Here is a 12,013-nt window from a genome sequence, read left to right as displayed (position 1 = left end):
CTGCTGTGTCTTGTCCTGTCCTGTTCACAGGTCCCTCCCAAGTTTAACGTGTGTTCTGCTGTGTCTTGTCCTGTCCTGTTCACAGGTCCCTCCCAAGTTTAACGTGTGTTCTGCTTGTCTTGTCCTGTCCTGTTCACAGGTCCCTCCCAAGTTTAACGTGTGTTCTGCTGTGTCTTGTCCTGTCCTGTTCACAGGTCCCTCCCAAGTTTAACGTGTGTTCTGCTTGTCTTGTCCTGTCCTGTTCACAGGTCCCTCCCAAGTTTAACGTGTGTTCTGCTGTGTCTTGTCCTGTCCTGTTCACAGGTCCCTCCCAAGTTTAACGTGTGTTCTGCTTGTCTTGTCCTGTCCTGTTCACAGGTCCCTCCCAAGTTTAACGTGTGTTCTGCTGTGTCCTGTCCTGTCCTGTTCACAGGTCCCTCCCAAGTTTAACGTGTGTTCTGCTGTGTCTTGTCCTGTCCTGTTCACAGGTCCCTCCCAAGTTTAACGTGTGTTCTGCTTGTCTTGTCCTGTCCTGTTCACAGGTCCCTCCCAAGTTTAACGTGTGTTCTGCTGTGTCTTGTCCTGTCCTGTTCACAGGTCCCTCCCAAGTTTAACGTGTGTTCTGCTGTGTCTTGTCCTGTCCTGTTCACAGGTCCCTCCCAAGTTTAACGTGTGTTCTGCTGTGTCTTGTCCTGTCCTGTTCACAGGTCCCTCCCAAGTTTAACGTGTGTTCTGCTGTGTCTTGTCCTGTCCTGTTCACAGGTCCCTCCCAAGTTTAACGTGTGTTCTGCTTGTCTTGTCCTGTCCTGTTCACAGGTCCCTCCCAAGTTTAACGTGTGTTCTGCTGTGTCTTGTCCTGTCCTGTTCACAGGTCCCTCCCAAGTTTAACGTGTGTTCTGCTTGTCTTGTCCTGTCCTGTTCACAGGTCCCTCCCAAGTTTAACGTGTGTTCTGCTGTGTCTTGTCCTGTCCTGTTCACAGGTTCCTCCCAAGTTTAACGTGTGTTCTGCTTGTCTTGTCCTGTCCTGTTCACAGGTCCCTCCCAAGTTTAACGTGTGTTCTGCTGTGTCTTGTCCTGTCCTGTTCACAGGTCCCTCCCAAGTTTAACGTGTGTTCTGCTGTGTCTTGTCCTGTCCTGTTCACAGGTCCCTCCCAAGTTTAACGTGTGTTCTGCTGTGTCTTGTCCTGTCCTGTTCACAGGTCCCTCCCAAGTTTAACGTGTGTTCTGCTTGTCTTGTCCTGTCCTGTTCACAGGTCCCTCCCAAGTTTAACGTGTGTTCTGCTGTGTCTTGTCCTGTCCTGTTCACAGGTCCCTCCCAAGTTTAACGTGTGTTCTGCTTGTCTTGTCCTGTCCTGTTCACAGGTCCCTCCCAAGTTTAACGTGTGTTCTGCTGTGTCTTGTCCTGTCCTGTTCACAGGTCCCTCCCAAGTTTAACGTGTGTTCTGCTTGTCTTGTCCTGTCCTGTTCACAGGTCCCTCCCAAGTTTAACGTGTGTTCTGCTGTGTCTTGTCCTGTCCTGTTCACAGGTCCCTCCCAAGTTTAACGTGTGTTCTGCTGTGTCTTGTCCTGTCCTGTTCACAGGTCCCTCCCAAGTTTAACGTGTGTTCTGCTGTGTCTTGTCCTGTCCTGTTCACAGGTCCCTCCCAAGTTTAACGTGTGTTCTGCTTGTCTTGTCCTGTCCTGTTCACAGGTCCCTCCCAAGTTTAACGTGTGTTCTGCTGTGTCTTGTCCTGTCCTGTTCACAGGTCCCTCCCAAGTTTAACGTGTGTTCTGCTGTGTCTTGTCCTGTCCTGTTCACAGGTCCCTCCCAAGTTTAACGTGTGTTCTGCTTGTCTTGTCCTGTCCTGTTCACAGGTCCCTCCCAAGTTTAACGTGTGTTCTGCTTGTCTTGTCCTGTCCTGTTCACAGGTCCCTCCCAAGTTTAACGTGTGTTCTGCTGTGTCTTGTCCTGTCCTGTTCACAGGTCCCTCCCAAGTTTAACGTGTGTTCTGCTGTGTCTTGTCCTGTCCTGTTCACAGGTCCCTCCCAAGTTTAACGTGTGTTCTGCTTGTCTTGTCCTGTCCTGTTCACAGGTCCCTCCCAAGTTTAACGTGTGTTCTGCTGTGTCCTGTCCTGTCCTGTTCACAGGTCCCTCCCAAGTTTAACGTGTGTTCTGCTGTGTCTTGTCCTGTCCTGTTCACAGGTCCCTCCCAAGTTTAACGTGTGTTCTGCTGTGTCTTGTCCTGTCCTGTTCACAGGTCCCTCCCAAGTTTAACGTGTGTTCTGCTGTGTCTTGTCCTGTCCTGTTCACAGGTCCCTCCCAAGTTTAACGTGTGTTCTGCTGTGTCTTGTCCTGTCCTGTTCACAGGTCCCTCCCAAGTTTAACGTGTGTTCTGCTTGTCTTGTCCTGTCCTGTTCACAGGTCCCTCCCAAGTTTAACGTGTGTTCTGCTGTGTCTTGTCCTGTCCTGTTCACAGGTCCCTCCCAAGTTTAACGTGTGTTCTGCTGTGTCCTGTCCTGTCCTGTTCACAGGTCCCTCCCAAGTTTAACGTGTGTTCTGCTTGTCTTGTCCTGTCCTGTTCACAGGTCCCTCCCAAGTTTAACGTGTGTTCTGCTTGTCTTGTCCTGTCCTGTTCACAGGTCCCTCCCAAGCAGCAGCTTGCCTACCTTGCCAAGGTTCAGGGCTTCAGAGTCGACTTCACAGATTTTCCAAAGGTAAGAGGAACAGTGGTTTTAAACACTTCAAGCCAAACAAGAAGCGAAATGCCTTCTTACTTAACAGATTTTGAGCTGTCTGCATGGAAAAGCCCTCATGGTAGACTTGTTAATGTTAGATTTGAGCAGATTGCTTCATTCTATGCCTAGTCTACTCCTAAGTAGAATAGGTAATGTCATTTTTGTTCTAGGAATGTCATATATATAATGAAAAACAAGAAACCAGCACATTAGAATACAAACAATATACAGTAACATGATAGTTTAAAAACCTTGGACAGCCCCTTTTCTACATTAACATGATCTGTAACATATGTTATACATGTATTAACCACTTCCAGTCTTTACTGATGTTGTTGTTGTTGTTTATTCCATCACCAGGGTAACAAGTCAGAGTACCTGTCGCTGGTGTCCCTCTCCTCTAACCCCCCGCTGGTCAGCCATGGTGCCGGCCTGACCGTGGAGGCAGCTCACGACCAGGCCGCTCTCAATGCTCTAAAGTCCCTCATGGACATGGGGCTTGACCGTGTGGATGGGGAGGGGGGCGCTGACAAGTCTGAAGGGTAGGTCACAGTGGCGGCAGTACTGGCATAACCTGCATTCGCTATTCAGGGTTAATACTTATTGAATTTCAACATGAACACACTTCCAGAACACATCCATGTGTTGGTTTAAGAAGCATGTCTCCCTTGGCATTTTCAGGGTGAAGGAAGAGAAGTCCAGTGTGGTGAGCGAACACAAACAGGCTAACTCAGCAGAACCAGACATGACCGGCTCTCTGGAGCCCGTCGTCAAGACGGAGTCCAAGTGAGCCTTACTGCAGGCCGCCATCTCACGATGTCGGTGTATGAATACATGTGAAGACAACAACAAACAATCACACCTACTTTCCTGGGTGTTCTTGGAGTTAATTATGACTTGATTCTCCATTTGGCATACTTGAGGTATAGAACTACAGTTGTTATGACTGGAAAAGACATTAACAGATTGGTTCTTTTGGCCAGGAGCTGAATTGTTAGATTGAGAAATGTGCCAGGGCTTTTGACAGTGTTTGACAGGTTTAAAAGAGAAAGTTCCTTTGGTGCATTGGGGTTGCACAATACTTCTGTTTTGAACACTTCTAAAACTCTCCAGTTGTGTCAGGGGAGGGGGAAACTTGCCACACTGTACATGTATACACCATGTCAAACAGAAAAGACGGAAGATATTTGTATTGATTTCATTGTTTAGAAAAACTGAAGTGCTACAGTCCTGATTCATTTATGGTGAGGATTAATAACTTTTGACACCAAACACAGGTCAAGTAAATATTCTGTAGTCTGTGTGGTGTGAATAGAGATATTGGCAATCCCTAAATATGCACATGTACATGTATGAATGTACATTGTAAAACAGGTCAGTTCTGGCTCATCTTTAACTCAAATAGGTTTGTTTGCCAAAGGTTTTCCAAGAGTAACAACTGTTATCCTTGATTCTGTTCAAATGGAAAAGCATTGATACAAGTTATCATTAATTTATGCATATCTTCTTGAAATTTCCTGTAATGCAGATTTTCTTGTTTTAGTCGTTACCGGTAAGCTAAATGTCCTGTATCTATCATATACTCCCCATGGCTGCTGTAGTAATGTGTATGTCCATACTAGGTCTGTTCATGTAGATGGCTTGAAAGGTTCTAAGAGCTAAAAATGCATAGTAGTGTGGCCAGTCCCTTGCTTTGATACAGTAGGACACACACAGTTACCTTTCCAGTGAGGTTAACGGATTATCGGTGAGATTTTGTCTAAGATTATGGTGAATGTTGTCTTCATATCTAATCATTCATTGCATGCACCATACAGTACTAGTGAAACATAAGGAAGACCTCAGAGCAGAGCAAGAAGACATCCCTTATCGTTACAGTAGTGTAGTGGGGGTGAGAATAGCACTCTTACTAGGCTGGTAGCTGTCCTGTGTGGCCGGTTTTCCTTGAACCGTCCACTGGTAGTCTGTCCAATACAGACTTCAGCTGGCTGTGTCAAGAGGAAATCTGGTTGTCCTCAGAAGGGGATAAACTCCAGGCAGTTCTACTGTACCATCCGCTCTCCCTTACAGCCAAACATGTGTCACACCACAGTTGTGGACAACACCCTCTATTTATATTATCCACCGTCTAACTCTGACAGGCAAAAACCGTCAGAGGAGAGTGTGCATGGGCTGCACTCTCTGTATCTGGGCTAAGCTAGTTTTTCAACTTGTTTTGCTGCACAGAGATTGTTATCAGGTACGGAAGAAAAAAATCCATTTGATGAATGTTAATAAGTTGCTCAACATGTACATGTGCATGTGTAGCTTATAAGTTGAGAGTAGTACATGTACTGTATTATTTGATAATTGGAATTATGATATGAATTTCTTTGATATCTGAACATGGCTACAGTACAAATCACTCGTACACCGCAGAATAGTCCTAGAAGGAGTTGATACCATGGTGATGAAAAGACAAGCAAACAGGATTTTGTTCTAACATTGGTTTATGCCCTCCTTTATGACTCATGAGCTTGATGGGTAACTAAATGTTAACTTCAAGTTTAGAATGTATCAGATACTGCAGTAACTGACAGCAGCACAAAAGTTTGGTAAGATGCTATTTCCAAATGGGGATGTGGAATATGTTGAGGTTTTCCTATGTTTGCTGCCTACAAGAATGTGCAGTATTTGCCACCCAGACCCAGGCTTGTACATACTGTATCAGACCTATGTACACTAACTGGTGCTGCCAATGTATTGAGCTAACTGAGCTAGAGCAATGAACTTGACTCGAATCCAACTTTAGTGTACACAATTCGTTTTTCTGTGATATTTTGTCTGTTCATGAGAAATCAGATACTTGTGCCAAACTTATCCCTGCATCATGAAAGCTTCTATCAGCTGCACAGCAGCACTTTGAGGGAAAATGTTGCCCTTCTAATGTCATTGTGAAGCTGGAAGCTCTATTGCTCTGCCTGCTGGCAGCACTGTACAAGGCTGGAGGTCCCCAGGCCAGTTATTGCCATATTGCACATGGATTGTAGCTTTTTTTTTGCTGTTAGAGATTAGGTGTGTTGTTATGGCAGGATCACAGACATTGTGGCAGGTAAAGGCAAAAGTCAGTTTCTGCTTAAACCATCAGATTGTGGGTCAGAAAATGCACACAAAAACATTCAAACTTGCATGTAGTTAGCCAGACCCCCAATCTCTGAAATATCTATCCTTTGGGTTTACTAAAATGTTCTCAAATTTGGATGGTATTTATACCTACTGTGATTGATCATTCACTCAATATAAAGATTTAGACAGCATAAATGTTTGGAAGAATAATACAAGTGAATGAATGAATGGTTTTATTTGATCATAGTTTGCTGATCCAGGTGACAGTATCTGTTATACTATGTACATTTATTAATCCATGAGATCTTTTCAGTCAGTTCATTTGAATGTCCAGGCACATTACAATCATACAACAACTTTTACACTTGTACTTAGAGATGGAATTTAGTAGAAGTCAAGATCAAAAACTCAGTCATCCAATACAAAGGTGTCCCACTCTTAAACACTTACTATCCGGTTTATCATCCAACATATGATTACCTTAGATGAACCAAAAATTCCTTTGGACAGTATTTGCTGTCGCTCAGTTGACTTCAGGTGAGTTAACCCTGTACCTCCTGGTCCAAGGTAAAAGTTGTTACTGTATGGGTGGTGCATGTGCCACACTGATAGTCTATAGCAAACATGGCAGTTCTGAGAAAACCATGATGTCCTGATGATTCCTGCTTCAATTTAACATTGCAATAAACACACCCTCTTGAGCAATAAAGTGTTGTCAGTTTGGTTCTTTGACATATCATGTTTTCTGATGAAGTTTTGTAACTTGTATTGAAGTGCTTACATGTAAGCCATGCCAAGTTAATAATTTGGTTCACAAATTGATTTTCTGATTTGAAAAAAAAGATCTTATAGCAAAGTTGATATGAATCAACCCCCATGCACATGCTCGTATTTTTGCACCAATGGTTGAAGAAAGTCCTTGTGTTCCTTTTTCAGAATATTCAGAGTTTTCATAACAAGTATAATATTCCTGCCATGCAGCACAAAGGAAACAAAACCTTGGTGAAGGTAATAAGTGTGGCAATTAAAGATTATTACCATAGCGAAGGTGTCTGGGTTGATCTTACTTCACTGTAAGGAAAGTACCAACGTAGCACTCTTAGTTCTGCCATAATATTTGTTCAAAACGCACTTAGAAATCAGGAAGTCATCTGCCAAGCAGATATAAAAAGGCACCATAACTTAAGGAGTTCCAAGCAGATGCAGATATCGAAAGGCCGAAGCAATCTCCCAGAGTGTAGTGTCCTGTCTCTGCCACTTTTGGATAGGTGGAGTGAGTTTGCTGTGGCTCCTATGAACGTTTTGGTTATTCTGGCTCTGTAGGTCGTTTTTCCGACACCGCACCCCTCCACATAACGCATTGAGTGTAGACTGCCCAAGGGATAACCACGTTCTTTATCGTCCTGTTGCCTTTCTAAATATGCTTGGATAATGCACAAGTTTTGGTGTCCACAGATGTTTTTTGGTAAGAGCATGATGTTCTGCACGTTCTTGAGATAATAGATCAACTGGGGTACGTTGAAAACCCTTTTCAAAGCTAGAATACTAGATTGTGTCCCGAGAACTCAGGACACTCCCACCAGTACGAAATCGGACATCCTGTAAGTAGGTCATCTGCCATCGACCTGCGTGCCGGGATGACAGACGGGCATCCTAAGAGTTCGCCGGATGGATTGTAGAAATTCTTGTAAAACCGGCATAAAATACACTATTAAGCTCGCTCCTAAAGCTTTACCAAAATATCAACACGCCTAACCAATTATGGTAGATGTCATATTCCCCGCCTTTACATGTCAATATGGCGGCGCCCATACGATGGAATATCATTGTTATCCTGTTAGTGACCTACATGTAGATCACAAACCAGGGACACCACCCCTCCTTCGACAGCTGGTGTCCCAAAATATAGGTCGCCCATCACCCTCTAACGGAATTTTTTCTCATTAATTATGTAAATCAGGGCATAAGATAAAACCGAAAATGCCCACTGCAGTTCAAAACAAGCCGCTAGGGGGCCCAAACTTACACGGCTGCCTCCCTCTCCATTATTAAAAAATCATGAACCTGGCACACTGAAAATTTGACCTCAAACTTTGAAGCTCTGCTGCAGTACCATAACTAGCCACTAGGAGGCGCAGTATCGACTTGACCTACCTTTCCCGACCCCTATATATCTACCAAATATCATGCAGAACCATCCACAGCATCTCGAAAATTAGGTTGTCCTCCAACAAACAAACAAAAACATATACAGCCTGCTGCAGTACTGTAGGCTTCTTTATAATAACAAACATATGTAATGTTACATGTATTCGTTCAGACCACAAAGGATAGTAATCATCTGGACTACGTGAAGAGACTTCCGTACTTCCGTCCGTTGTTCCAAATAATGAGCTCAGCTGTCGGCCGTGGAAGCCTTCAATGATCTACAATGCCCTACATGGACTGCGCACAAAGCTCCCGCCCAGATGGCATACCTAATCGCCTTCTCAAGGTAGCAGCTCCATTAATCAGTGCATCCATCTGTGAGTTGTTTACTTCTCACTCGCGACCAGACACCTCCCTCACACCACACAATAGATATTTTTGAGAGTGGGGGTCTGGCATCCAGCCTACCTACCTTCAGATAGAGGCATGGAAACTTTGTTCAGTACAATTCAAGAAGCAAAAACAACAGTTTTAGAAACATGCCAGTTATGGGCTCAAAAATTTAATGACTTTCTGAAGGCAATGCTTACTGATAATGACAAACTCTTAAACACCAACACAAATGTACATCAATCACCCTATTCTGGGGGCGGGTCAGTGGTATAACATTTGCACCATGTAATGTTCTTAAAGTGTTGAGTTAACAAACACTTGGCATACTGACAGCATAATGATGGCAGGACATGACAAAGACAGCCTTACAGCAGTTTTACAGGCTTGTATTTACATATTATGATAAAAAGTAAACTCTTTGAGGCTGGTACTTAGAAAGTATACCCTTTGCTGCTACAGCAGAGTCTGTATAAGTTACAGCTGACACTGTAATGAAATAAAGATGGATCTCTTACAAAAATAAAGTCCTTTTGAATAAAATTGCCCAAACTAAACTGCAATCATGGAGAATACATTGTTTACGCACACTTTCTCCTGAAGACAGGCGTTATCAGCATACATGTACATGTACTTCTAAAATACTGATATCGTAACACATTATATACAAAATACAGATAACACATGTATGTTATGTACATGTGCATGACATTCAACAGTTTGTCGCAAATATAGATTTGTTCCTTCATCCTATCATCAAAGCAAAAGAGATGGGTCAAAAGTCATCCATATCTTATACTGCATACATGTACGCCAAAGGTCAACAGACACAGCATGCATAAAGTCCAGCAAATTCTGGGCAGTCAGGGTTTACCAAGTACTCCTGAAAAAAGGCAAACGCAATAGAATAATCTCCAGAAGTGACCATGCATCTAAGAATTACTGATTCATTTAGGAATGTACCAATCCGTCATATTTCACAATTTCCATAGCTAGGAACACCTCATGTACATTTGTACATGTACAGAACCTTGTAGTAGTTCATCAGCATGTCAGGAGAGCATGTAGCATGTCAGGACAATCAGCCTGGCTGGTGAATCGCTTGTATCGATCAATAATCAGTGGCAGTCTGTCAATTGTCAACAACAACTGGACACCATTTAACCCTTGCCAGTATGGCACCTCAGCTGCAATGTCTTACCAAGCATGTCGAGAGTTGTCTTGGAGTCATCATACAAAATGTAGTATGATCTGAAGGATGCTCAGTCATCCTTGCATCACAATTTCGTCCAATGCATATAATTTCTTTTCCAAAACAACTTTTGAAAACTACACATGGGATATCATTCTTAAACAAATATACGAACACAACTTAATACACGATAATGAATGAATATATGTTCTGCTGACATGCTAATACTACAGATCAACCTTCCATGGTCACCAATAACTACAGAACTGTTACTGTTCATACCCAGCTCAACTTCATGCCTTGCCTTCAATTCTCTACCATTGGTTTGAAAAAAACATAATGTTTTAGCACAATTTAATCAACCTTGTAATGCAGTACTGGAACACCTGTAAAAACTGTTTAAATGCAACAAATTTATGTTAGAATTAAGGGAGAAATGACTTTAGTTAAAAGTTTCTAAATACAAATGTAGATAAAATCATATAAATTGTTTTCAGCTATCAACAAACTCTTGCCAAAGTATAAGGTTACACATATGTAAATAAACTTCTGTACAGACCCACAATAAATATGTCTTCACCTTCCTGAGAATAGTACGTTTTGAAGTTTTCTTTCATTAAAAGTAATAGACTTTCATACATGTTGACAATTGACGTATTTTTTTCCACTATCAAGCCATAAACTTTCACTGCAAGAAATCTAATCCACTGCTCTTCAACTTCCAAGCTTGTTGAAAGCATCTCAAGGAGTCAATATAGCAACCAGGTCAAAGTCTTCATCACAGAATTTAGAAATAACCACATTATACATTGTATACTGCTCTGAATTTCCCCAAACTTTGCTTCTGCGCAGCGCTCAAGTATCATTTATGATAAGTGATATACGTATCATTTTCCACATTATAAATGTTGACTTCCCTGGATGTAGCTGAGGGATATGTGTCTATCGCTGGGTTGTTGTAGCTCTCCATGGCTTGGTTCCCATAGAAGCTGCTGACTGTCAGGTTGTTGAGGGGAATGGAGACCCCTTGGTTCCCCATGTACTCCATCTCTGTGTTACCTGAGTATGTGTCCATGTCAGGGACTGGGTTACCCGGGTAAGCACCAACCCCTGGGTGGCCATACCCATAAGCCATTGGTACGGGGTCACTAGGGTACACGAATGCTGGGTTGTTATAGTATGCATTAACTGGTTGCCCTCTGTACAGCACATGAGGCTGTGCAGCTTGCTGAGTTAAAACTGCATGTCCCATACAACCTGGTAAAACATCTTCTCCATTATTTGTAGATCCACTCTGGTCTGTAAAATTCAACTCTTCACTAGCAAACTCATCGCTATCTACTTCAGGAGAGGACTCGGTGCACTGGGAGTTGTTAGGAGGGGTCACACCACGGTTGGAAGTCTCTTCCGAGGCTTCAGTGAAGGAAGCTCCTTCCGATGTTTCATTACACGATGTCCCCTCGTCGTCCTCCTCCGGGATGGCTGCTTCCCTCCTGGTCACGGCCGTGGCGCGTCCCGAGTCCGACACTTCATCAGAGGACGAACATTTTTCACTGTTGGAGATTGGCACGTTGGGAGGCTGCATCCCGTCTTCATCTGCCTCCAGGTCAGCCTCGGAAATCCTGGAAGGTTGGCGCGCTCGCACGTCCTGGACTTCCTGCCTGTACTTCTTGTGTCGTTTTTGATGCTTGCGTCGACTAAAGCGATCCAGTTTGCGTGTCTGCTGCCCTGGCTCCACATCTGCTGTTACAGTCGTCTGGGCAGCGGCCCCATCTGTGGGGCACAAGCAACAAAACAGCTGATTGGTAAGTCACTGAATAAAAAGACTGTACACAACCAAGTGTTTCATTCAACCAATGTTTCGGTGACCCTCTATCACCTTCCTCGGGGCAATTCTGACTGGTTCGCCTTGCACCCCAGCATAGGAGTCTCTGCTTACAGAGGCGTTCCCAAAAGTAAAGTATTTACATATAAATATAGTGATAGTTATCATTAATGCACCCATTGGATTAAGGAGGCTGTTTGAATCAGGAAATCCACTCGTCATGAACCGTGATGAGGGGGATATAGACTCAGTCACGTTTTGGACCACATTCTTGAGAAGAAGTAGATGATAATTGTTGCAAGGTTATTGCTACTTAACAAAATTATGTATATAATACACTCGTTTATGTTTGGGACGGCATCGTAAACACTGCATTTATCCCTGTATATATGTTAATACTTTACTTTTGGGACCGCATCTATAAGCAGCGACACCTACGCAGCAGTGCAAAGTTAACCAGCCAGATTTACCCTGAGGAAGGATGGACGGTCACTGAAACTTGAGTTGAGTAATCCACTTGGTTGTGTACAAAGTCTATTTATTAAGCAACAAAACACTTCATCAAATATACTGCCACTAGCCAACAGGCCTTCAAATGCCCACCTGCACCCAGTACAAGATACCAGTACGAACAGCTTGCAACTTTAAAGGCAAAGAAA

The 12,013-nt window shown here is 43.4% G+C and overlaps 2 protein-coding genes across 5 annotated transcripts in view; one reads left to right on the top strand and one right to left on the bottom strand.

The window, feature by feature from the left end:
- Positions 1-6,508, top strand: part of LOC136424070 (double-stranded RNA-binding protein Staufen homolog 2-like) — a 31,027-nt gene extending 24,519 nt beyond the window's left edge. For all 4 annotated transcript variants that reach the window (XM_066412491.1, XM_066412487.1, XM_066412488.1 and 1 more), the window contains 3 exons: positions 2,599-2,673; positions 3,055-3,236; positions 3,376-6,508. In XM_066412491.1, the coding sequence (XP_066268588.1) occupies positions 2,599-2,673; positions 3,055-3,236; positions 3,376-3,484 (366 nt within the window). In that variant the 3' untranslated portion in view covers positions 3,485-6,508. The remainder of the gene's footprint in view (positions 1-2,598; positions 2,674-3,054; positions 3,237-3,375) is intronic.
- A 1,985-nt stretch (positions 6,509-8,493) lies between these two features.
- LOC136423831 (protein smoothened-like) overlaps positions 8,494-12,013 on the bottom strand; it is a 30,711-nt gene continuing 27,191 nt past the window's right edge. Inside the window, exon 13 of the mRNA XM_066412176.1 lies at positions 8,494-11,302. Within this exon, the coding sequence (XP_066268273.1) occupies positions 10,392-11,302 (911 nt within the window). The 3' untranslated portion in view covers positions 8,494-10,391. The remainder of the gene's footprint in view (positions 11,303-12,013) is intronic.

This window comes from Branchiostoma lanceolatum, chromosome 18 (assembly GCF_035083965.1).
Source record: "Branchiostoma lanceolatum isolate klBraLanc5 chromosome 18, klBraLanc5.hap2, whole genome shotgun sequence".
NCBI classification, from domain to species: Eukaryota; Metazoa; Chordata; class Leptocardii; order Amphioxiformes; family Branchiostomatidae; genus Branchiostoma; species Branchiostoma lanceolatum.
The sequence above is the reverse complement of the archived record's forward strand: the minus strand, read 5'-3'. Positions and strand labels throughout refer to the sequence as shown.